This window comes from Epinephelus lanceolatus, chromosome 9 (assembly GCF_041903045.1).
Source record: "Epinephelus lanceolatus isolate andai-2023 chromosome 9, ASM4190304v1, whole genome shotgun sequence".
Taxonomy (NCBI): Eukaryota; Metazoa; Chordata; class Actinopteri; order Perciformes; family Serranidae; genus Epinephelus; species Epinephelus lanceolatus.
In genome coordinates this window covers 18,569,232-18,595,726 of record NC_135742.1, presented here as the reverse complement: position 1 = coordinate 18,595,726, position 26,495 = coordinate 18,569,232, and the positions used below count along the sequence as shown (strand labels likewise).

The following is a 26,495-nucleotide window of genomic DNA, read 5'->3' as shown; positions in this document are numbered from 1 at the left end:
CAATTAAAGACAGATACAGCTGGGCGTCCATTAGGCTCAGTTGGCTCGCAGCCTGCTATCATCTTTTTTCAACTATCAAACAAAAGCAAAAAAAAAAAATGTCCCTAAATAATTTGCAAGCAAACAGGCAATGTTGTTTTGTGAACGTAAACAAGGACAAGAGCACCACCGCGGGATAATACGATGTGAAGAGGGTATGGGTTCAGCATTGTCTTGTGGGTGTATTATTGCCTGGTGATGTGGGATGCATTTAGCAGGCAGCCTGTTTACTCTTTACAAAACAGCCTTGGACCTCAGAGAAGAAGTACTGATAGGAATAAATACAATAATAATGCTGCTATTTTATGCTCAGACAAAGGTGAAACACAAAGCGTGCTGGGTTTGCAGCAGAACCTTTAAAAAATTTGCACAATAACACATGTCGATGTTGTTCAGAGAATACTTTTATCATAACATGACCTCCTGCATCCTGGCTGACAAACACTTACATGCAAATTTGTGTACATGCAGAAGGGGAAGCTGGATGAGCTGAATTTTATCCTGAGTGGTGGAGGTATGGGCGGCCTGCCCACATACGCGCCAGATTTCTACCAAGACGAGCCATGGGTGGAGTTCATCGAGGTGGATGCTGAGGATGCAGATACCGGAGAGAAGGAGGACAACCAGGGCTCGGACACCCAGAGGCTCCTCAGTCTGTCCCAGCCCGTCAGCCACCATATGAACATAGGCTGCTCCAATGCCGTCAGGTACTGCACAGATTGTCAGGTCAAGGCCCAGACACACCAAACCAACATCAAAGAAGTAGTGGCGACGAATGCCGACTGTTGCATCGCCTCATGTAGCCTGTATCTCGGCCAAAATGTTGCACTTAAACACACAGCAAAGACAGCTAACGTCCAACTAGCGTGTACAATCTGTGCGTATGTTAGAGAAAACAACGCATCATACCAGCAGGTGGCGGTAGTCTGTATTCATCATTCACATAGAGGTCAAAAGGGATGGATTCAAGATGTTAGTTAGCCAGTTAGCACATTACTCCGCACATTAGCAACACCACCTGATGCTGAAAGAAGAAATTGTCTTCACCGTGTGCTAGCGAACACTGACACAAACAATTATGAACCGTTTCCGCTACACTGATTGAACATGCTGAATCAGGCCGAGTAGCGCCGAGGATGTGGGACATACCGCAAAAACTAGGGTAACCAATGGTCAAATGTTGGCTTGGTGTGTCAGGGCCCTAAAGGATGTGTTTCCATGCTTTACAAATACCAATTTCACCTGTCTCCCTCTCTGCCAGCTTCCCTGATGATGACTCAGGCCGGGCCAGCTGTTACGACCCAGACCTGCCTGACCAAGACACCCTAATGCTGATGGCCACCCTGCTGCCAGGCCAACCCGAGGACGGAGAAGCGTCCTTCGATGTTGTTGAAAGAGCCCCAGCCCCAGAGAGAGGCGAGAGGCCCCTTGTCCAAACCCAAACTGGAGGGCCCCAGACTTGGGTCAACACAGACTTCTATGCCCAAGTCAGCAATGTGATGCCCTCTGGGGGTGTGGTACTATCTCCTGGCCAGCAACTCAGAATCCAGGAGAATACGTTAGCCACAGAGGAGGAGACACAGAAGAAGGGAAAAGAGCACAAAGGCAGCGAGGACACTGAGGAGAACAAGCAGAAAGAGCTGCAGTTTCAGCTGCTGGTCGTGGATCCTGAAGGCAGCGGCTACACCACAGAGAGCAACGCCCGGCAGATCAGCACTCCCCCCAGCTCCCCCATGCCTGGCGAGGGTTATCAAACCATACACCCTCAGCCAGTGGAGACCAAACCTGACCCCACAGCAGAGGATAATCAATCCCCTTACATTCTTCCTGACTCTCCCCAATCCCAGTTCTTTGCCCCTGTTGCAGACTACACAGTGGTACAGGAGGTTGACAGTCAACACAGTCTGCTCCTCAACCCGCCTCCCCGCCAGTCTCCCCCTCCCTGCGTGCCACAGCACCCACTCAAGGCCCTACCTGCTATGCCAGTGGGGTACATCACCCCAGACCTCCTGGGGAACCTCTCACCATGAAATGACAATGCCATCAGGCCTTTAAAGAGTAAGGTTGATCGACCAGGAAGTCCCCTGCAGTCACAAAAGCCTGTTTCTACCTGATTCCTGCTGGAAACCAAATAACCCGCAGCGCACAGTGCGGATGAGAGTGTACAGGTGTTTGTTTTTGCCGAAAAGGAGACGTGGAAAGCTACCAAGCTGTATTCTTGACTCTTTTACATCTGCTACATCAGTTAATTTGATGCAAAGGCAGCCAGAATTAAACATCGCAAACCAAATGCACAGTTCTGCTCTATATGTCGACATCAATGCACAAGATACACGCAGATATAAGGCTGAGACTGCGATTGTAATGAGTCAGAAAAGCACCAGCTCACTGCTTAACTGACATCTCTAGCTAAGTGTGTGTAGAGCAGTGGCATTGTTGAAGTCTTAATCTAACAAAGAGATGTCAGTGTTTGATTGACTGAGAGAAGACGAGCAGATTCTAGTCATGCTTTTCACACCACACCAGGAAGAAGCTGTCGTTGATACCTTTTGCTGGCAGAGATGTTTTGCCGCTCAATCGTGGCTTATTTTGTATTATTACATTTATATTTCATGCTATCCTATAGCACCTAAAGAAAAAAAAATCCACCCTAAAATACAGTCAAAAACACTACTATGCAGTTTTACCTTGCATTCCTGGCTTCATTTTGTTTCATGGTATGCTGTTCATATTCTCAGACTACGTGGCCAAAAGTTATATGATGTCAAGATGTTCTTCTCTATTTTTCTACAGCCACAACAGAGTTTAATAGAAGACATACGTTCAACCTCTTTACAGTACAAATGCACAAACACAGACGTGAGTCATTGGGACAAGACTATTTTATCTCTTTCCTTCCTTAGGGGATTTATAAGGCATTTTGGGAAATTAAGGTAATCCCTAACTTAAGTTGAAGTAGAAGGGGTGAATGAAAGGAAAATTTCATCACAGATTCCCTGGAATGCATTGAATATTGCAGCCTGATTTTACATGTCCCAGCATGGAATTGTTATTATTCCGTTTAACTCTGACATGTGTGCTGATAACGTGTCGCTTACAGCACCAAACAGCCGTTCTTGTAGCAAGGAGGAGGGATTTATTCAGTTTCACCTACAGCTGGGAGCCACTCAGTACAGACTGTGCTTTGGTACACTGAGCACCACCAAGTGCCTTGCTGAAGGGCACATTGATATAGTTTTTTAGCTGAAGGGAAGACACACGCACGCACACACGCACCTGTCGTTGCATTTCATCCTGTGACAGCAGCCGAGCCTCACCTTTACAACCAGCACTCACTCATAATTATGTAAACCGAAACGTTATGAGCGAGTTTTCTGCTTGGGAGTTGTACTCTTCTCATGTTGCATTGTTACTGCAGGGACAGCAACTGGAACAAGTTGGACGACTGTGAAAGTATGTGATAGCTGTAATTAGCTAACCTTTTATACTTATAATCTGCCAAGTACACGTGTTAACAACCTGTGCCTACAATAGTGTTATTGGCTTGCCGTTTCTGTGCTAAATTGTGCCTACGGAATTAGGATTTGTGCATTTATGTGTTGCTTTGTACAGGCGGGTACTGCTATGTTATGGGTGAAGTGGTGCAGAGATTCACGACTAAAAGCATGCACTAACACACACACTGCGACATAAATCTTTGCCTTAATTGATTTTTAATTTTGCCTTCCTGTCACAGTCGTAAAAAAACGATGAGCTGCAAATTGTGGAAGAAAATGGCTGCAAGGGCGAACATATTTTGAGGCCACTTAACCATAATTTGCACATTTCTGATCGTGCTCGTAAAACTGACCACAATTCCCAAACCAAAAATGTTGATAAGGGCTCAAAAGGCTTTGAGTTCCAACTTTGAAAGAGTAATAAATACACATAGAAGTGAGTGTAATTGTGTAATTGTTACTTTGCCCCCATAATTCTCTTATAATAAGTAAATTTAGGACAAAAACGTAGGCAGAATCATTTAGTCTGATTGTGTAAGCTTGCTCTTGGTTTACTGACAATGTAAGCTTTTTTGTAACAGCCCGTGTGTGTGGGAGGATAGCAGAGGCAGCCTTTTGTAAAGGTTTTAAGCATTCAGTGTATGAATCTCATTAGACTTTAACAATATACCTACGACAAACAGCAGCATAGCATAATGGACACAATAAGCTATCGAAGCCTAGGCTTAAGAGTTTGCGCGGCATGCATGGTTTTGTGATGCAACACAATGAACTTTCATTACAACAACTCCGTGAATGAGGCAGGAGCATTGTTATTGTCTAACATCAAGGCGGCCTCCAAATGAGGACATCTCACCATAAACAAAACATACTTCACCATGGAAAGGAAACACATCCTGCCTTTGAATAGCGTCGTCAGAATCATCCTTGAGAAAGTGGGCCGAGCCGTCACAATGGGTCTTTTGTATCAGACAATCCCATAATGAAGAGAGACAAAGCGAGAGCCATAAAATGACCATTTTTAAAAAACTGTGAATACGATAGATACGTGCCATTTCTCTTTCTCTTTCTCTGTCCCTCCGTCTGCCTCTCAGAGCTCAGTGTTCTGTTGTCACTGCCTCGTGCTGATAATACCAGCAAGTCAATGCTGTTGCAGAAATGTCTTAATATATTTAGTGCTGTAAGATTACAAGTATATATTTTTATGTCATTAATGTTACTAATCACACTATATTGCTGCTCGGTACATGTATTTTTTTTTCCTGCATTCAGCCTTACTGTGGTGGAAAGGGGTCATTTAAAAGAGAGCGCACAGATCTCTGTGAATGTTCGGGGATGATACTGATATCTGAAAATGGGCTGTTATCAGGAGCAACAACAGGACAGTGTTGCCCTCTAGTCAAGACGTAACACAGTCACCTAATGATGCTCAGCCAACTTTAAGTGTTCCCATCCATCCAAAGATCCCCAAGAGGCTCTCTGTGTACATGAAGGAAGATCAGATACAAGGGGAGGGCGAAGCACTGCTAAGGTTCTGTTTCAGTTGTACCATGATGATTGTGAATGCGTGCAAACTGGAATATGCAATGCAATTACGATATTGAGGAAAAATATGTAAAAAAAAAAAAAAAAAACAGAGAAAGTTAAATCACTGAAAGTGTTTTTTTTTTAAAGGTTACAGTGAGAACGATGGATCAGGAGGTGCTTTTTTTTGTTGAAGCTTACTGTACAGGTGTTTACTACATTGTGTCTGCATTTTGTTTATTTTGCCAGTACACAATGAGCTCATTCTTAACGTAGTGTAAAAGTTTGCATCTGTTATTTCAAGCTTGTAAATGTTACAGACACTTTAGAGCAAGCACTTTGTACACATATATCTGATGTTTAAGATAGTATTCAGATTTTATATTTTGGACTAAATCAAGTCTATGAATTACTTGTTATTATAAGACAGCATTATTTTTTTTTTTATTCAGCACAATAATCAGACAATGAGGAACCGCCAATATCAATAAGCTTTAGTTTTGTCCTGCAGAGTTTTATGTTTATGGGGACATATTTTACACTACCAGATTGATAGAATGATGTACTGTAATGGAGTATTTAATGTTTGCTATAAGATTTATAGACTTTTACGAAGTCATATCAAAATATAGGCAGAGTGACAAGGTTATACTGTAACTCGACACTCTTACAGTTCTCCCACTATGTGATTTCATTATTGAAAAGTGCATTTGAAGGGGCTACAGTGTTTTATAATGATGTGTTTTTGGCCTCCAGCTTCTTGGTTTTGTGTTGGTTCAAGGGTGGCTTTTGTCGCTCTGTTAAGCCTGGAAGTAATCTCGAGTGCTGGAATCTGCGCTGGTTGTAACTCCATCAAAGTGCGTTCAGCCAGACATTTTTCAGGTTGTTGGGGAAATAGTTTTATTCTTGGACTGAGTACAGCAGCTGGCTTTTTTATGACAGTGGCTCCACTCTATTTTTCTATCCATGTGTTATTTATTTGTCTCCTCAGAGCCCTCAGATCACCCCACCACCTCATGTGACCACAGTGGATGGGCCAGCATGAGTAATGTGCGCTGTCTGACATGTGTCATCCGGGCTCATAAAACTGTAAATATTCTACATGTCAGAATTGGAAACAGCTGCATTGCGGTCGCAAGTGTGGGGAGACTCACCACCGTAATTTATCAGTTTGCATTGGCTATGTTAATCGATACGACTTTGCTCCATGTTTCCAGATCCCGTTGACCTCAGTGCCGCTGTCCTTGCCCGTTGGCTGCTGCTTTATTCAAGGCCAAGAACTGTGTTGATCTTTGGTGATTTGATATTGTTCTCTTACCAGTTGAGCCTTTCTGGTGTTGTATGTGTGATCAATAAGCTTTCAACAAGTTACACAATAAATGTATATACAGCATCTTAACCATCTTGTGCATGTTTTTTTTGTCAGTGTCCTCAAAAATAAAAACTTATTTTAACTTTTTAGGTTTTAGTGTTATCACAAAACTCAAATTTCTGACTTCACTACAATACTTTGAAAAATATCAATATATCATTTTCAATGCTACTGAAAAATTGACAGAGTGCATAAAATTGTAATTTTTTATTAAACCTCTTAGATTGCAGCTTTTGTTTGCTATGCAGTTTAATTTCTCCAAGCTATGTGGGAATGTAGGACCTCGTAAGTATAGTTTTCAATATTTGAACGTGGCTGTGCAAAAACAAATTTGCAAAGAATGCAACATATCTCCATACTCCAGTCTACAAAAAAAAAAAAAAAAAAATCTGTAGGAACAGTCTGTCACATCTAATTGGCCTGTGTGTAATGCTGGCATAATACAATTATTAAGTCCCAGTGTCCTCAAACGAGACAATAATAAAGTCCCAATGTCATAAATACTTCCTAATTAACAGCATTTTAGCTTGTTGCTTTTGCTAAAATTGGTCAAATGTTGTATGCCATATCAAACTACAGACGTTATTTAGCACAAATAAACAAGTTTCGACCATAAAATCTGATCAGGTTTTGTACCTAGTCCATATTTGTGTCGGGATCAGCTGTAGACTGAGCATAAAAGTGTCTGCAATGAGGAAATAGGTCGAAGTTAAGCAGAATGAAGTATAAGGTGGAGGAAACTCAAATGTAATATCCCCATGTGAGACACAGGGTCTCAGTAGGTTAAAGATAAATATAACCAGGGTTTAATAACAAGGGTAGAACGATGACGACGACTATTTGGTTAGGGGCAGAGTGCAGCAGAATGACTGTAGTCAACATTAACAATAAGAGAGAGCGGGAAAGCACAACTGGAGTCAGTGTATCCATGCTGAGTATGTTTCTTTTAATAATGAGTATTAAAATCATTTCAAATATTCAGAATCTATATATATTAGGATGTCCTGGTAGCACACTGGGTACAGCACAGCAGCCTTGGTTTGAATCTGGCCCAGGGCCCTTAGCTGCAAGCAGGGGCTTAGCAACAAATTCTGGGCATGCAAAATCAGTCTTTGTGGGTTCCCAACCTTCCTGTCTTGATCCACATTTCTGCTGCGCAACTTTTGAAATTTTTATTTCAATGCCAGTTGGCTTTCTTTACTTTAGTTTCCTCATGTTTTTCTTGTTTTGGAAGCCCAGTTTTCTTTTCTTGGGGAAAGACAGGACAGTGCACATTGGTGCCCCAGCAGCGCTCACTCACGGTGCGCTCCATTTGTACTGGAAAGTCACAATTTCCGAGTTCCCAGTCACAAATTTCAACTGGAACCCCCTTTAAGTTGGATTTCTGACTCTGAAAGTCAGAGGAACCTCACCAACCCAACCTTATCTGCCCATCAGCAGCAGTGAAAGATGTAGTATTAAACTGTGTATTAGCTCTTCTGTCTTGTTTGTGTTTCACTGAAACAGTCATATGCACAGTCCTTTCCAGCTTCTATCTGTTGCTAAAGTGTTCGTATGCACAAAATGCAGTGTAATGAATTATTAACTGGTGTTGCTATCAACACCTTGGTTTCCTGAGTTGTTGTACTTGAACACAGTCAACTCCGACTTCCGAGGTAAATGCAGTATCAGCTCTAGCTGAGTCTAGAGAGGAATCGTGGTGCAGGGGTGGACTAAACCATTTTGCATGTTTAAGGGGTGACAGGAGCCTCAGAGAGCTTCCACAAATTTTTTTATACAAAATTTAACCAGTCCATTCGAGCAATTTCAATCAAGCTTTAGCAATAATCACTTAGAAATTAAACATTGAAAACAAAAAAACAAACTTTTATTCCAGGTTTTTCAAGACCAACCACCCCAGTTCCAACAAAAGAACATAACTTTTCTTAAAATAAATGCATAAATAAATTGATATCTATCAACAAATTGATATTTCTGACAACACTAGTTTGTTATGCTTTCCAAAAAATGTCATGTCTTTCTAAACACTCCTCCTTAAATTGGACCCAGTATTTAATTAATCCAATAATCTGATGTTAGTGTTGGAGAAGCAAAAGTAAATAAAACAAATTAGATTTCACCAAGGTTATCAAGATCATGTTACTGATAATAATTTGGAGCAGTATTCTCATATGGATTCAATTTAAAATGTAACTCGTTCAACTCTGTTCAAAAGAGCTCCTTAGCTCACCGCCAACTGTGTCATTAAAAGTACACAAGCGGCGCACTGCACAGGAAAGGTCAGCTCAGATCAGCACTCAGAGACAGAAAAAGGATGTTAATGAAGAACATGTACAGCCCACTGCAGTCTGAGAGTTCAAATGCAAATAGATTTGTGTGTCTGAGAGAGAGAGAGAGGAAAATAGGGATTGTGTGTGTGTGTGTGTGTGTGTGTGTGTGTGTGTGTGTGTGTGTGTGTGTGTATGTGTGGCGGCTGCAGGGTGGAGAATGCATACTTGTTTGTGAGCAACACAGGGACACTTTGTGTCTGTGAATGAGTTCACAAGTGTGTGATTCTCTCTCTCCCTCTCTCTCTCTTGCTGCTGGAGTAGAAACGGCTGCAGAAACAGTTGTGCATTGGGGGGAAAGCATATCGGACAATTAAGACAGGCTGTGTGTTGCACTGCTCTGTGTGGGGCTGATTGAATCAGAGAGACAGCCACTCACAGCTCTTCGTCTCAGGACATTGCAGGTAATTACCCATAAGTCACTGTTCCCCTGTATTGGATCTTCGGCCCAATTACGCCCACACAGGCAGTCCACCTCGGCCTCATTTATTACCTCCGGTTGCTTGTTGACCTTTTCAGAGACACAGTCAGACAGGCAATTCAGATACATTACACTGAGCAGAGGGTGTTACACCTTAAGTCTTGAAGACAATTTCACAGGTTTTGAGCTGTATGTTGATGTCGGTATATAAGTGTTAGTATGGAAAACGAGCCTAAGATGCTTTTTTAGTTGATGCCACATTTGTCAAAGTGACAGGTCTCCCCCAAATAAAAAATAAATAGTGTTATTTATCAGTCTAGATCGTTTTCGAGTTGCAGAGTGTTGGAGATAACGGTCTTAAAGATGTCTTCCCTCTCTTGGATATAATGAAACTAGATGGCACTCAGCTTGTAGTGCTCAAAGCGCTAAAAAATACATTTGAAAAACTCAACAGCAATGTCTCTTTGCAGAAATCATGACCTAGTTACTTAAGATAATCCACAGACATTGTTGTGAGCAGTTTTATGTGGGAGCTATTTTCTTTCTACCAAACTACACCCACCAACCGTATCACTGCGCCGAAGGAAGTGTGCATCTACTGCTAGCTCACCTAGCATCACTGAGCTAGTGAACGTTACAGCTCAGCTGAGGAGGACACCATTAATTTTTATACCTCACGCAGTCTCAAGCATGAGCCTCTCATCCATGAGTAGATACAAACTTGAAACTTCCCACAAGAGTTGCGATTCGGTTGGTGGGTGTAGTTAAGTAGAAACAAAATAGTTCCTACAAGAGCTGTGAAAGTATTCAAAGAATTTAAATTCAAATTAATTTTGGCAGATATGTTGTAGTTAAGCTGCTTGACTTGCTTGGACACAGTTGTCTCCCTGTCCTCTACCACCAAAACTGGACTGCAGTTGTCTGAACGCCTGGTCGAGTGAGACTTGCGGAGGCTGGCTGCTAGCGCTAGCATCAGAGGCTGTGCTAACTCAGACCTAAGTGCTGTGTGTTGAGGTGATATTTCAGGTTTTAAGTACTCCAATGGTACAAAAATTCCTCACTGCAGAAATTGCAGCGCTCCTATCAACAGCTCCATCTGGGCCTTTTTTAATATATAAATGTCATGTTCAGGGGCCCAAGCAGTGTTGTCTCATCTGCATCCATCATGTGACGAAGCCACTGTGGCCTTCAATGAAGCACAGAGTCAAATGGCACTATGGAACGCGACCAATCGGCATTAACTTTTATTTTATCTGAAATAAATCAATTGAAATTAATACGTTATTTTGACAGCCCTAGCTCCTACACGTAACTGTTCGCAACGTCTGTGAATTATCTTGATTAACAGGGTTAGGATTTCTGGAAAGAGACATTGCTGTTGAGTTTTTCACAAGTATTTTTTGTGTTCTGAGCACCACAAGCCAAACGCCATCTAGTTTTATAATACTGGCGAGAAGGCAGACATCTCTACGGCCAATATCTCCAACACTTGGCAGCTCACGCCATAACAATCTAGACTGATAAATAGCACAGTAGATTTTTTAATTTGGGGGAAAAATGTCCTTTTAATACTACGTGAAGTACAAACACAAATATACCACACTAACAAACCAGATAAACTGTTTTATTTAAATAGAATACAATAGTTGAGGAGCCAAAGTATGTATAACCACCTCTGACTAAACAAGATGTGTTTTTGTTTTCCATGTAACATTTAAATGTGTTCTGCTTCAGTGAAACCATTTGAAATAATCATCATCCCCTACAGACTACTTGTGCAAACATTACAAGCTGGCACTTCACATGTGCTGCTCATGTGTGTGCTAAATCAGGAGAGTTTGCGCTGCTGGAATTGAAATCGCATGTTTGTACATCTGTGCAGTGGAAATTAGAGAAAGACGGCTTTTATATAAATGTTGCAATAGTCAGTCAGAATTAAAGTCACTTTAGTTAATGCCTTGTTGTGAGGAAGGACTCTGTTAAAAGGAGTTTAACAGGTGGAGTTGTCAAAGAATGTGGTAAGCCTATAAGAGGCCATTAAGTAAACTCAGCAATCAGCTGTTGGGAGTGTGGTGGTGGTTTGTTGTGTGGGCCTTTATCGCCATCTGCTGGCGAATACTGGGCACAGCCGTTTAATAGAACCCTTCTGTAAATCTCCAAAATGTGTTAATAAAACAGTTTTATGAACTCAACACCATAAAACCATAAGATCTGTGTAATAACTGGACTTTAATGGCATGCTTTAAACTCTATATAAATGTACACTTGCACATTGTGGGTAATATGATCCCTCTGCTTTGTTGAGGTCACATGCCTCCAACTTCTCTGGTACGTGTGGGATAGTTGCCAAGTACCACCAAGAGTCACTCCCACCCTGACCCATCAGTTCTGCTTACACAGCAAATTTTCAAGTCAGCATGCTTAAATATAGACATTCACAGTCATATTTTTATGTTTAAACTTTAACAAGAACATACACACACTCCAAAAGGGACTCCACCATCTTTATTCAACTCTCAGTTTCTATGTTTGACAGCCTTAACACAATACAACTCTCTGTAAAAGCATCAGGTTTTCAGGGTGACTGTTATCTTCCCGCAGAAACCATCATTAATTACAGAGTGTATTCCAATAGTCGTTACTGCTTCACATTTGCTTTTCCCTCTTCCCTTTTCCAAACTGTAGAGTCATGTATTTTTTTTTTTCTTTAAGCAAGCCGTGTATAAATTTGTGCGATTTTGCAACCTGCATAGCAAATCTAGAAAATGTTAAGAAAACATACACAGGAAATACCGTGTACTTAGCATTTAAAATGCTACTCCTGATAGGTGTTTTAGCTTGCAGACTTTCAAAGTGCTGCGTGAATTCTGGAGAAACATAGAGGATCGTTGAGTCTCATTCCCAGGTCGTCAAATACTGACGCTTTGGGTAGGTAGTCTGACTGAACCACCAACTCAGAGCGTCGGTATTTGACGGCCTGGGAATGAGACTCAAAAAATCATCTGTCTTTCTCCAGAGTTACATACAGCACTTTTAAGGACAAACATAAAAAAAGACATTCATGGTAGTTACTGCTGTTATATGTGCCCAAGAACAATCAATCAATAGCTTGTGTTACAGACAAAAACATCACTGGTATAAACTTTTTAAAGTCTGCTTTGAAATGTTTTTTAGACTTATTTTTTTCTCAGTAACAAGTCAATGCTTTCAGGTTTTCCCAGTAAAACCGTCTTCAAGGATTTCTGATAATAATCGAATGTAATTTTTCCCGTATTTGAAGATCATATCTTTTTCTGTTCCCTCAAATATCCTTACATCTTGAACTTGTTTAAAGTGTTTATCATGCTCCTGAACTACCCTCTCCTCTGTCTCCTGCCGGATTTCATACAGACGCCACTAGAGCGTAGTTTCTGCGCCTGGATTCATTAAGGATGGAGATAGCAAAATGGAGGAGGTCATTTATGAACATGACAACCACATACACTCCTGAGCAAGGGTGAGAGCAACCCACTGACAGACACGCAGAGACAGGTGAAACATGGTGTATGTTCTTCAAGGCACAAATTATTTGCATATCTTTTGCCAAATGTAATGAGTTAACAAGCTGCCAGTGCATGCTTTGCTTGATGTGTTTATTGTGTCTTCATCAGTGTGATGTTGGACTCATGTTCATCTATCCTACATGCACGCTGTCAGGAGTTGCTCTGCCCTCTCCCAGGGTAATACTAGTTGGTAAAAAGAGCACTTGACCCTGGTGTTTCTGGCTGGTATTAGTATGAAGCTGATATCAGAGGCAGCTTACAGCTGCTCTCATCCTCAGCTCATGCCTGCGGGTCAGGCTCATGGAGTTTGCTGAGGCTGCTGTCATTCAGCAGGAGGCGAGCGTCACTGTCAGTTCTCCCTGACATTATTGGTTGCATCGCCCATCAGCCCGTGTCACTGTCAGGAGGCGGGAAGTGCCTCATTACAGTGTCACAAACCGACCGGCTGTTCGCTCCCTGCGTCACCAAACAGCCTGCGTCAGTGTCAGCATCAGCTGGCCTTGGGAGCGACTTCGTTTTCAGAGCCTGCTGCCCACTGTCAGCTGTACTTTGACTTTCAGCTAGCCTTCTCTGTTACTCAAGGCCTCACAGGGGCCCCTTGGGCATCCTGTGGCATCTGGTGCATGTGCACTACTTGCTGCATCTGGCCTAAATCTAAATGATCTCCTCCAACTTGCTCCTGTCCCTGCTGACTAACACCCTGCTGGCCATGGTTGTGATCATGCCCACGGGGATGAACGCCATGATCAACACCATGATGGCCATGGCCGTGGTGGTGACCATGGCCGTGGTGGTGGCCATGGCCGTGGTGGTGACCATGATGGTGACCATAACCATCCTCCACAGGTGGGGCGGTGTCTGCATCAGGCTGTGCATCTGGTGTTCTCGTGCACTCCTCTGGGGTCTCAGTGCTCTGTGGAAAAATTTGAGAAGATAAATGGAAACAGAGCCAAAAGACACTGCAGCGTATGAGCTTATCTTTATAAAATGTGTTACCAAAGTATTAACAGTGGGCTTATGCTTGTTTAAACTGTATGTTCTTGGAGTTGTGTGTGGTCTGTACCTCATGTGTGCAGTCCCCACAGACGCGTTTGCAGTAGGTATCTTTGATCGCACCCTCAATATGACCTTGTCCGATGATGGAGTACGGAAGAGAAATGTGGTAGGTGAGACGACCACACCTGATGGCCAAGGGATAGAAAAACATGGTGAGGATCAGAAAAAAAGAAGAATATTTGCTCTGGATTTGCCTTACACAATGTGAAAACTATACACTACAGGTAACACACCTGTCATAGACGAGGAAGTCATCTTTCTCTCCGCCCAGTGCCTGCCAGATGTCAGGCTGTTGCTCGTCCTGCTTGTAGAGTGTGATGTTCTCTGACAGTTTCAGGGCCAGCATGGGGTGCAGGCGCTGTGCTTGCTCCCCCTGCTGGTTAACAACCATGTAGACCACGTCCTTCAGGCCCTGATTCTCAAGCTTCTGGCGCAGGCCGTCCATTCTGTTCAGGTGAGGGACAGGAGTTTAAAAATCAGTTGCCAAGATAAAATCGTTAATTAAGTTTCATCAGGATAGTTTGCTTAACAAACAAGTATGAACAGGATGCACTTCTTTAACAGTGAACTTTGTATTAGTTGCACAAACAGGGCCAGTCTGAGCCTGCTGTACCTCACTGCCAACTTGGCAAGCCTTGCAGAATGGGCCATAGCATTCAATGGCACTGTTTAATATCTAATACCATTAACAAAGCAGTGTGAGCGTCATGTTTTGCCACAGATTCAGGGTTCCTATGATGATGTAATGCCACACTTTTTTCAAGATGGACATTGGCTTACACATGACGGGCCCATACCTGGAGGCCTGCACCAAGCAGAACAATCAGCTGGCCTGCAGAAGAGCCACCACCGTCACATGACCCATGGCCCCCTTCATCGGCTCCACCTCCCCTATCTTCCAGGCTGGTGGCAGCTGACAGCGAGGACCGCCCCCGTCACTCTCTGCACCGCCCCCATGGAGCAGGCAGAGAGTGATGAGCAGGCTGAGGCACGCCCACATCCCTGTGGTGCCTCCTCTCTGCCCCAATCTGCTGAGCACAGAGAGGGGAGGGATAGTGGGTGGGGAGAGGGAGAAGTTGGGGAAGGGGTGAAAGAGGAGACAAGGGGAAGGGAGTATGAGATTTGGTCAAACTCAGCAAACAGAAGTGGAAGGATTGTACAAAAGGTCAGAGAAGGGGTTATCATTTGTACATTCTCCAAATCGGCATAGGTATGCCAACGCAGTTTATTTGAGGTTCCCAAATTTGTGCTCTTGTTGTTTCTATACAAATTGAAGCTTGTGGATACGTGGTAAAATCAAAGAAACAGCATGTAGTTGAACAAGAAGCAGCAATTGTTGAAGCATAACATGTTACATTTCTGATATATTACAACATGTATAAAGGCAGAGAAGTTATATAATGTAGATAACAGTTCAGTGACGTTTATGAGAGTAATACAGCCACAGCTATGAAAAAATAAACATTTTTTTTATTGTAGCTGTAAAAGAATCATGTATAAAAATAAATAAATACATTTTGCTTTCTGTGCATTGCTGCATTTTGAAGTAACTCAGTGAAATTAGGTGGATTCTGTCACTTACCCCTTGTGTAAAAAGTTTCTTTCTCTCAGCTCAGCTCTGCGTTGCTGCAACTCCTTGAACAAAAACAACTCTCTTCCTCCGCTGCTCCCCCCTTTTATACTCTGCCTGTTGTTTTTCTATGTGGAGGTAGGACAAAGTTCAACCCCAGCTGTTTGCTGATGCCTACACTTTCCTCAAGTCAAAAAAGTCACAGTGCACAAAATCCCCTTGTTGACAGGATACAATCACTTTATCTGATGGGGTATGTTTCTCTGCAGCTGGCAGCTTGACAAATTCCTTCGGGGGAATAGTGTGAGGAGAAAGAGCTGCCTGTCTCACACGGGCGGTGAAGATATGTCAGCCCTACAGATAGTGCATGCATTTGCCTTGTAAATTAAATTAAATGCTTTGACACTGTGTTCAGTATATCGTAGAGGTGTGTTATGAGCCTTCGCGATGGTGCAAGACCATTGTGCAATTCTGTTTTTCACTTTCAGCGAAGAGAGGGGAAGCGAGAAAGGACAGAGGGTGGGACTCTGGTCAGTTTCCAGCATGTCGCTGCAGAGTCACCATCTACACAGCTAAACAACATGCACATGTGACATGATTGAGCATTCCTGAGAAGTTATCCTGCGGTTTAATACACACAGACAGAAAGGGAGGATAATATTTACAGGGTATTGTGTAGTGCTGAACTAAACTGGGCATATGCTGCAAGTGTAGGCAACACTGGAGGGAGGACGCATGAAACACAGGGTTATAGTGTCCTCTGCAAGAAAGATTTTGAGCATCGAACTCAAATCATCAAATATGCTGCATTCTGGTGAATTTTTATGCACCATTTTGTGCCTTCTCTGCATCCATTATATCCCCCTGAGACCCTGTGTACTCATGAGGACATAAAATTTTGGATTTACTTGACGTTACACTTCATTCTGCTTAACTTAGACCTGTTGTCCTCGTTTGTGGACACTTTTTTGTGCCATCTAGTGGTAGTAAGAGCACAATATATTAATCCATGTAAAAACAAGATGGCAGCCATCTCTGCCAAGTCAGTCTGCAGCCGATCCTGAAGTGGACAAGGTCCAAAACCTGATCAAAATTTATGGTTGAAACTTGTTTATTTATGATTAATAATGTTTGTAGTTTGATACGGCAACAAATTTAACCAATTTTAGCAACAGTAACAAGCTAAGATGCTGTTAATTAGGAAGTACTTTTTTGAAGACATTGGGACTTAGGCTAATTGTTGTCTCGTTTGAGGACATTGAGATTTATTATTGTTGACAGTGTTTAGTTTTTTATATTTATCGGATCCTTCTGAACTCAAATAGCTAGGAGAAATCAAAAATGCATACCAAACAAAAGATCAGGTCTGAGGAGGAAATGTGTCTTTAATTTTGTCAAAATAAAAGCCCTTGACTTTTATGTTTTTTCATCAGGGGAAATAAATGCACATGTTCTAAATACTGACACATTCTTATTTTTGTTGAAACTTGTTACCCAGTCTTAGGTGAGGGAGCAATTATTGTGCAACACTGCAGGGACAGAGACCTATGTGACATCCACAGTTTAATAAAAAAAAAAAAGAGCTGTAAATAGCCTCAAAGTCCAGTCGGGCAGGTGAGGTTATCCTGCTGCAGATATAGGCCCTCTAGTTTGGAGCGGTGAGAGCATTGTTACAAGATTACTGAGGTCAAAGGCCAGTTTTAACTAGGCCAGTCGATGTCACTGTGGTTAAGATTAAGTGTGAATATAAGCTATTACCTCAAAAACTATGGTGAGCAGTACAGCATGGAGGGATGGACACGTTAACAGTAACACCCACACAGTATCAGACAATCTAATTCAAGCTTGTTGTTACAACTGTGTGAAAGAAGTGTTTGTTTTTCTCCATGGTGATTTTGAGGATGTATTTAGCACTGCTGTCAGGTCGGGTTTCCTAGTGTCATGGGTGTTCCCACACCCACTATATATCTCTACAAGATTTACCACTTTAGTTCTCACAATTAAATATTAGAGATCGTCGTTAAGACAAGTTGAACAGTTAATTTCCAGCTGCTTGTGCTGATTACAAAAGTTCTGCAGATGACTTAGTCGTATGCTTAACATGTGAGATGGACCTATCTTGCATACATTACATGCATACCAACATGGAGGATGCACAGTAAATAATCCCCCGAGTAGAAGTTAAAATTGAAGATCTAAAAGGACACATACAAACAGAGTGGAGCAATAACACATGACGGCTGTGGTCCAGCAGACAACATGTATCAGTGTGCAGAGTAAATGCAGGTATCAGTGACTATAAACATCACCTGATCAGTGCAGTGAGATGCCTTGACTGTCGTGTAGTGTCAGCTGATACAGCAGAGCATGACATTTGTCCTGCCAGGTCGTCTATGACCCAGTGTTACTCATTTACAGTGTCTGGCACTGTGACATACGCTCTTTATCAGGGCACATTGACCTGCATATAAAAATGCAAATCAGTTTGCTTTAAGAAATCTGAACTGATGATGAAACGCCACACTAAACATTACTGAATAACCAACAGTTAAACAGGTGGAACAGCAGAGATCTGGACTTGAATCACAGATTTGATGACCTCAGACTTGATTGACAAAGAAAAAAAAAAAAAAAGACTTGCAACCCGATGTGGACTTTAGCACCAGTGACTTGGGACTTCACTTGGACTTGAGCCTTTTGAGTTGAAAATAGCTGATAATGAAAATGACACAAAAGATAATTTCGTTCACATACATAGTCAACAAAAAACAAATTGTAGTATTCAAAACTTGAAAATTACAGACGGAGATGCAACAACTTTCATCAAACTTGTTTTAACGTAATGATATGAGGAAAATATGCAACATGTGATAACATTGCTGAATATTGCAGTAACGACATCACAGGCGACAAACAAAAAGATATTAAAGTGCACTCAGTGTTGTCTTTCTGCTTGCTTCAGTAAACTGCTAACATACAACAAATTACTTGTTGAATTTAAAAAAAATGAAGGGAAACTATTTACAACATTCTTTTATCAAATATATTGAACAACTGACTCCAAGAGGCACCAATTGCAGTTTTCTACTGATATTCTCTTTCAACGAATTCAGTTCCTGAATGCGATATTGCATTCTTTCACAATATGTTCATTGTGCAAGTTGGTATTGCAATAACGATAAAAATGTGATATATTGTGTGGCCCTAATACAAATTTTTAAAAGTATTTATGATTTTTTTTTAATTTAATGTATTACTCTGTCGTTAATATGGCATTACATGTGGCAAAGAGCATTATTACTTAGTCCTACTTATTACTAGGACTCAGAACTGAAAGCTCAGGACTTGCTTGTCAGTCTTGATTTGGGGTTAAACTTAAGACTCAAGTGCAAAGACTTTAGACTTACTTGTGACTTGCAAAAACAATGACTTGGACCCATCTCTGTGGCGCAGTATCTTAGAAACCTGGGTCAGCAAAACATTCTCAGAGATAGGCCTACTTCACCCTTGGGTGTTGATGTCCCCACAGTTTGGTGCAGTTGCACTGATAAGAATCATAATCATGCACCGTACTGTATGCCTCATGCTCCCTCTGCTTTTTTTTTATTTATTATTATATAAAATCATCTACCCATATGCTGCACCTCATTTCAATTCAGAATTTTATTCACAGAAACATATTAAAAAAAAAAAAGTGCAATTCATAAGAAATAATGAAACTGTGAAATGTAACACCCTGATAAGCTATAGAAAGCCTAATGACAGGGGTCCAGACATGAGGAAAAAATGTGTTTAATCAGACAAAGATAAAGACACTGCAGTGTTATCAATCTCATTCCATACCTTTGAGTTTAAGGTTTCTACCCTTTATAAGATGCTTTTTCTAGTCTCATATGGGAGGAAAACCCAGCTGGAATAAGGCCACAGTCTGTAGTTGAGCGTAAATACAACATTATAGGCTACATTATACTAGCTACTTGTAACTTCCAGTGTTATTTTGATAGGGAGGATGCATTGTTACTCTTATTACTATCAAATAAATTGATTTTAATGTGATGTTAATTTATTCAGAATACACTTTTATTCGTGTTGGATGTAATTAGATTGTCTCATTCTTAGTAGTTGATTCAGAGGATGATGTAAAAGGTCGCCACTCACCGCTGTCACTAAGCAACGCTCCTCGGCGTCCCTGCCTTCGCAAGGGCTTCTGGGAATCCGAGGCCCGAGGCTTGAGCGACCGCCCTTTTTGGATCAACGAGAGTAGAACAGCGCTACATGCGTCGAGGGAAATACTATCGCAAAACAACTTTCTGAAGCAGCGTAACCAAACTCGAGGTATGCATACCGATGGTTTGTGACGTGTATTTTGACCCACGGCGGTTATAATTAGGAAATTAGTCTGGGAAAAGTGTATTTTAATGCGCGGTTTGATGACGTAATGTTGATTGTCAAACGCGAAATGGCGAGCGTGCTAGGAGGCCCGTTACCTGCGACACTCTGGGGTTGTACTATGTTCATTTCCTTCATGTTCCAGTATCGAAACGCTTATATAGGTATATCCAGCCCTGGTAAGTTGGGCTGTGGTTACATTTATGTCTCGGGTATGTTAAATCACTTATTCTTTTCTTCTGTTGGGGGCAGGTTTGCATGTTTGCTAGTCAAGCTAACATCTAGCTAACATCTAGCTGGGCTAGCAAAGCGGTCAACGTTAGTTAAATGAACATCCATGTGTGGGATTACACACTCTATTACACGCCCGTCCCCTCGTGTGGCACGCCAGGGTCTTAAAATGTAGCAGGGTGAAACTGTTACGTATGTACACTTTTATTCTGGAGTTAAAGGCAAGCACAACGCTTTACCATGCTCAGCTGTGATGCTGTTCTTATGGGCCCTCACCTTGACTTCCTTGTTCTGTGCAGTGTTGTTGTCCTGTAAAGCCATTCGTCACCTTAGATATTACCTTCTCCAACCCAGTACAATTTAATCACAGTCTTGCTTTGTTATTTAGATGCAGGTCTGCCAGCTGTGCTCTAAAACTGCACAGTGACCAAACTTTGAAATGCATGTACTTGACATGCAGTAAAATGTGGTTCTCTAAACATTATTCTTTCATTTTTGACTTAACTATCACTTAAGCATGGTTTATAGAGCATGTAACACAAATGCAGACACCTACTGCACATTTCAGCCGTTGACAATAGCCACAAATGTGTCCCCAAGATGAGGAAGTTGCCTAATCTGTGTTACTTTCTTCTCTGTGTAATAATATGCAGAGCTGCAAAACTCTATGGACCTTTTCAAACTTGACAACATAAACATTCTACATCAGGGGTCCCTTTGTATTTCCTGTTGGATTGTTTGTTAATGCAGAGGCTGACAGGAAGTTAACAGGGGCCAAAGCTGTTGCCCTAGCAACAGAGTAGCAATAAAAAGGTCTATAAACCGTTTCAAACCGGACAACATAAGCATTCTAAATGGGTCCATTTGTATTTCCTGTTTGAATGTATGTTAATGCAGAAGCTGACAGGAAGTAAACAGGGACCAAAGTTGTTGCCCTAGCAACAGTATAGCAATGAAACAGTCCATAAATCATTCCAGAGTCATCTGCATTTTTGGTTGGTGACCTGCTGTTTACAAAAGTGCAAATGCAAAGTGGGAATATGTATGAAACAGAGGAGTCCCTCCACAAATCTCATGTCAGGTGGCACTCACTGAAGTCATGGACTTGGCCATGGCTGTCAAGACAAGGCTACATTTGTCATACAAACTATTTTATCGAAGGGGGTCTGATAAGATAGATACTGTAGATAAAAATCTATGATGTAGATGAAAATCTATGAACTGAAGTGGTAAACAGAGTGCCCGAAGTGTTTGGTTCATTTTATTTTCATGTTTTTAATCAACACTAAATGACTGCATGTGTGAACTTATGTGTTGAAACATTAAATATTGGGCACCTTTTTGCTGTTCGCTGTTGTTTTAGTGTGTTCTCTTCTTATAACTGTGCATCAGAACAACAGAGAAAATTGTATCCAGGAATCCAGGTCAATCAAAGTGACATTGGTGATGTCAGTTGAGCTAATAGCTGTGTAACTTTCTCAATGTTAAGAATATTATGTCTTCCTAAATTCTGTGCAGAAAGGGATAAGGTCGATAATGGCGGCTGAGGTGGAGGTGGAGCTGGAGGGAGGCAATGAGTACCCAGCGCATTACAAAGTCATGATGGACAAACTTAATGAACAACGGCAGCTGGACCAGTTCACAGACATTACCTTGATTGTGGATGGTAAGTAGTATATATTAAGGATTTATGGTGTCTTAGTGAAAGTCCTCAGCAATGCTTATTATGTTCGTGTCTGTTGTCTCTTGCAGGACATCAGTTCAGAGCCCATAAAGCAGTGTTGGCAGCATGCAGTCAGTTTTTCCACAAGTTCTTCCAGGATTTTACCCAGGAGCCACTGGTGGAGATAGAAGGTATTCTGTGTTTTAATTATTTTTTGAAGAAAAACAAACAGTCATACTTTACTATGCAGACTTTGTTACTGTGTTGCGTAAAAGAGCTTTTACTCATTACTGCTGCTCTGTCATCCTCCGACAGGAGTGAGTAACACGGCCTTCCGCCAGCTGATGGAGTTCACTTACACAGCAACACTGGTCATAGTTGGAGAAGAGGAGGCCTTTGATGTCTGGAAGGCGGCTGAATATCTTCAGATGCAGGAAGCCATCAAAGCGCTCAGCAATAAGTGAGTCTCACATGCAGCTTACCTGCCACGTGTCACTGCTGTTGAAGCTAAAATTGTGCAATGGTCAGAATTTAAATTAACAAGAGCTTGTCTTCTTTTGTAGGATAAATGAGAATCCCTCACTGACGGCAAAGAGCAAAGGCAAAAAGAGGAAGATTGCTGAGACGTCTAATGTGATCACAGAGAGCCTACCCTCAGTAGAAGGGGAACAGGTCAGTATGTGCGTGGCGGTGTGTTGTGGAACTGGAAGCGTGTTCTTGTTGGGACTGACTGTTTTCAATGTCCTCCAGGTGGAGATTGAGGTGATTGGAGAAGGGGCCATTGAGGTGGAGGAGACCGGACTGGAGGAGGTGGTCGATGCAGCCAAGAATGCTCAGGAGTCGTCGGATGACTCTGCTTTGGCTCTTCTTGCTGACATAACCAGCAAATACCAGCAAGGAGAACCTACGCTACAGGTCGTTAAGAAGGAAGGAATAGAAGAGGTATATTTACTTGTATTTGTGCGGACGTTAATGCTCTTTTGGTTTAAAACTCTATATTTACAGTAAGAGCTGTAGATGTGAAAGGATTAACCCTGCCTTGCCTGTTTGTCTTTGGCAGGAGGTGGTGTATCAGGAGGAGACCGTCACTGCCTCCAAGGTGCTGGAGAACGTCGAGGTTGTAGAGGTCCAGATTTCCCAAGTAGACAACATGTTCCGCTGCAACAAGTGTGACCGCAGCTTCAAGTTGTACTACCACCTCAAACAGCACTTGAAAACGCACCTGGGCTTGCTGGAAAAACCCCACGTGTGCAGCCACTGCGGGAGAGCCTACACGCGGGAGGGCGCCTTGAAACAGCACATCAGCACATTTCATTTTGATGCAGAAGAGCTGTCTCGAAACCAGAAACCCCAAAAGAAAGTGCACGTCTGTGAATACTGTAAAAAGCACTTTGACCACTTTGGCCACTTTAAGGAGCATTTGCGTAAGCACACAGGTGAGAGTGAAAAACAAAGCTGGTTGTGTTCAGATTCATAATATGCAAACTATGAATTTTTCTTATATATTGTTGACTTCTTATTTCATATCTAGCACTGACATACATGCTTGGCTTTATATGTGTTATCTGTAGGTGAAAAACCGTATGAGTGTCCAGATTGCCATGAGCGATTTGCAAGGAACAGCACACTGAAGTGCCATATGGCAGCCTGTCAGAACGGGGCTGGAGCCAAGAAGGGACGCAAGAAACTCTATGAATGCCAGGTACAGTTTGTGCACAATCAGGGCCGTCAAACGCTCCTCTGCCAGCGCAGCATCTACAGTAGAGAAATGATTTTCACATTACATGAATGTTTTCATTCACTTAATGCAGAAAGACCAGACATTCTGATGTGCCTCATTTAGTGCACAGACAGATGTATTAAATAATCTACTAACACTGTATGTACTGATAGATTGTCATACAGCTTAGATTGTGGTGTTTTACCTTGAGAAATGTATTTATCTTAGTCAAGTGTTTCCTCCTAGTGTAGGTAATTACTTCACCCACAAAGTGATCATTTGTATGTCAGTTACTCGCTCTATGTTACGTTGAATTTGTGAAGAAAGCTTTTGTTTTCTGGCATGCCTCCACTGTGACCGAAAAAAAAGAGAAATTTGAAATGACTTGCAGTAAAAGAGGGCCGCCTTTACAACAGCTTTTCAATATCTAATCAGCTCCTTACAAACTGTCATGCAGTTTGTGCAGTATCATCCAAGTCTCATTTAACAGCTGCATTTTTGCTAAAACCTTGCTTGTAAAAACACTTCCGCATTAACGGTCTCATTAACGGACGAGCATTGTGTCTGGACAAGTGTGTGTGTTTGAACTCCAGCACATGCTTGCCCAGTTGTGCTGCTTGTTTGCAGAATTGTTTTGAATACTATGGTTTTAGTGAAAATACATGTTTGGGAAGTGCTAAGCATATGACTGGATAAGTGACGCTTGAATTATACCGCACTCGTTCTTCAAGAGTTTTTAAATGGATGTTTTGATACAGTTTTGCTGTTCTTAAACTCAGTAACCTATGATGTTTATTTAGTAGGGGCCGCACACATGCTGCATCTCTAACCACCTGGAAAATGCAAGGTTGGGTGCTGGGTGCTACTTTTGTGCCTTTTTGTGCCAGCTTTCAAAAGCATGGTGGCAGGTTGCATTTGACGTTGCCAAGCGACCTTAACAAGCATCGTATCATAGCCTATTTACCTGAAATCCTTAGTGCAGAGCTGATCTTCTTCCAGGTGCTGTTTGTAAGTGTGTGGGCATATCGCAACCATCGCGCCCAGAAAAATAGGCGCTTGGGGATGCTTGCACACCGTGACAGCATCTCTTTGGTGTTTGAGCATGCCTGACATGCGTCTGCATTGGACACAATGAATTTGAAGGTGCAAAAAATGCGGCATGTGTACTGCCCCTCAAGAATTTTCTCCGTTTTTGGTGATTTCATGTACTGTTGAGGCATGTGAGAAGAACAAAGATCTCTTTATGAATTCAGTGTAATATGGAGTGATTAATTGATGTACAAATAATTATTTTGTAAATGAAATATTCCTTTAATTTAAAAAAATTTCAGGCAGAAAGGTCAAATAATTAATTGGTTTCAGTTTAATACATTTGAAAATTTGATGCTTTTTTGGGTTATACATTTTTAAATAGAATATTTTTTGGTTTATTACTGCTGGTCTGACAAAAGTAGACAACTGATGACCTAACCTTTGGGTCCAGGATATTGTGAAGGACATTGTCTCTGATTTCTGAGGTTTCATAGACCCCATGATTCCTATGTGACCTACTGTTTTCTCCCACACCTCCTCCATCAGGTCTGCAGCAGTGTCTTCAACAGCTGGGACCAGTTCAAAGACCATCTTGTGAGCCACACTGGCGACAAGCCCAACCACTGCACAATGTGTGACATGTGGTTCACCCACCCTAAAGAACTAAAGGCCCACCTCAAACAAGTCCATTCCATTGAGGACACCAAGTCAACTGAAGAGCTGGTCATCACTGACTCTGCCGCCACCGCCGCCCTCGCCATTGCAACACAGAGCATAGAAGGATCCGACACAGTCCTGCTGGATGATGGAATCCAGGTGGAACACGTCACAGTGGAGCCTGTGGATGTGATGGAGATGGGGGAGACCGCAACAGTCGTGATGGAGGACGGAGGGGTGACGGAGATGTGCGAAGAGGACGTGGAGAGATTAAAGCAGGCCGGGGTGCAGATCCAGGTGGTGCACGTGACCACGACTGAAGTTGACGGGCAGCAGGTGGTGAACTCTCAGGTGGAGGTAGAGATGGAGGGGGAAATGGTGAGCGTTGAGGAGACGGAACAAGCCGTCGTATGAGAATGTGAAAAGGACTTGTAAAGGACTTGCTGACACTTTGAGTCACAAGCAGCTGCATGGTCATGTAGCTGATGTATTTCCAAAAAGAACACTGCATGTGGGATACAGCATGTAGCCTAAAAATGTCCTGCTGGCCGCCATTGCATTGAACGACTCTGTTTCCACCACCTCTCACTCTTTGAACTCTGAGATATGGAGAGTGACAGAGACATAAAATTAATGATCCTGTATTTATTTCAGAGCTGTTTGCCATTACATCGTGTACTCTTAATGACTCTACAGTGCTTCATCAGTCAATTTTTATGCTTTTTTTTTTTATTTGTGTCCTTATTTTATTCAGATTTCTATTATGTTCTCTCCATTTGAGTCACTTGCCAAGACAATTTGACGATGAATGAAATGTTTTTGTTGCAGCTCATTAGACAGCGTATGTGTGGTGCTGACGATCCTCAGTGTTAATGCTACAGTTTTATTCAAGCTCATTTTTCATATTGACTTTTGGTGTTTTTGTAGGAAAAACCGATACGGAATAAACTGGTTTCCAGACTGGGTTACAGGTCTTACATTAATCTACTGAATTCCTGATTATCTTTAGAGCATCTCAGGGTATATAGATGTATGAATGCTGTTGATGTTAAACCTGCTCTGTATCTGTTGGATGTGTAAATAGACAAGTGTTTTGCTTAGCCTTGGCTTTTGCCCCTGTCATTTCATAAGCAAGACTAGTCAGCCACAACATTAAAACCACTGACAGGTGAACATAGATCACTTTGTTACAATGCAGTTTTCTGCTGGGAAGCCTTGGTTTCTTGCCTTGTGAACGCACTACACAACCAAACACTGTTGCAGACCCCCCCCTCATGGCAACGACACTCCCAGATAGCAGTGGCCCCGCAGCAGGCTGCTCACGTATGGCCTGAGGAATGTGACGCAGAGCTCAAGGTGTCGACCTGGCCCTCCAAACCCCCCAGATCTCAATCCGATTGTGCATCTGTGGGATGCATCGGTACCCCGCTTCATAACCAACAGCAATCAAAGGAT

The 26,495-nt window shown here is 42.1% G+C and overlaps 3 protein-coding genes across 5 annotated transcripts in view; 2 read left to right on the top strand and 1 right to left on the bottom strand.

Moving 5' to 3' along the window:
- ghra (growth hormone receptor a) overlaps window positions 1-2,712 on the top strand; it is a 36,231-nt gene extending 33,519 nt beyond the window's left edge. The window contains exons 9-10 of the mRNA XM_033619355.2: window positions 511-746; window positions 1,301-2,712. Of these exons, the coding sequence (XP_033475246.1) occupies window positions 511-746; window positions 1,301-2,069 (1,005 nt within the window). The 3' untranslated portion in view covers window positions 2,070-2,712. The remainder of the gene's footprint in view (window positions 1-510; window positions 747-1,300) is intronic.
- Window positions 2,713-11,670: 8,958 nt separating this feature from the next.
- On the bottom strand, window positions 11,671-15,501 carry selenop (selenoprotein P). Of its 2 annotated transcripts, none has more exons than XM_033620008.2 (5): window positions 15,361-15,501; window positions 14,576-14,806; window positions 14,012-14,224; window positions 13,786-13,903; window positions 11,671-13,635 (listed from the first exon to the last, which is right to left on the bottom strand). In XM_033620008.2, exons 2-5 carry the CDS (start codon window positions 14,776-14,778, stop codon window positions 13,021-13,023), a joined length of 1,149 nt encoding a protein of 382 aa, XP_033475899.2. In that variant the 5' UTR covers window positions 14,779-14,806; window positions 15,361-15,501; the 3' UTR covers window positions 11,671-13,020. The 2 variants fall into 2 exon arrangements, with proteins under 2 accessions (XP_033475899.2, XP_033475900.2); XM_033620009.2 differs by having other exon boundaries at window positions 14,576-14,809; window positions 15,361-15,500.
- Window positions 15,502-19,563: 4,062 nt separating this feature from the next.
- Window positions 19,564-26,023, top strand: znf131 (zinc finger protein 131). 2 transcript variants are annotated; one of them, XM_078170644.1, is made up of 9 exons: window positions 19,564-19,683; window positions 21,487-21,634; window positions 21,721-21,822; window positions 21,947-22,091; window positions 22,195-22,303; window positions 22,382-22,573; window positions 22,692-23,067; window positions 23,203-23,333; window positions 24,930-26,023. In XM_078170644.1, the coding sequence occupies exons 2-9, from the start codon at window positions 21,505-21,507 to the stop codon at window positions 25,452-25,454; spliced, it is 1,710 nt and encodes a 569-aa protein (XP_078026770.1). In that variant the 5' UTR covers window positions 19,564-19,683; window positions 21,487-21,504; the 3' UTR covers window positions 25,455-26,023. The 2 variants fall into 2 exon arrangements, with proteins under 2 accessions (XP_078026770.1, XP_078026771.1); XM_078170645.1 differs by lacking the exon at window positions 19,564-19,683 and adding an exon at window positions 19,802-19,916.
- Window positions 26,024-26,495: the final 472 nt, after the last annotated feature.

What these genes read in the sequence shown, in the direction of transcription:
- znf131 (XM_078170644.1), top strand. Translation starts at nt 21,505, where the DNA reads ATGGCGGCTGAGGTGGAGGTGGAGCTGGAGGGAGGCAATGAGTACCCA. An exon ending in GCCACTGGTGGAGATAGAAG is followed by an intron (nt 21,823 to 21,946) that starts GTATTCTGTGTT and finishes ATCCTCCGACAG; the next exon opens with GAGTGAGTAACACGGCCTTC. An exon ending in AGAAGGAAGGAATAGAAGAG is followed by an intron (nt 22,574 to 22,691) that starts GTATATTTACTT and finishes TGTCTTTGGCAG; the next exon opens with GAGGTGGTGTATCAGGAGGA.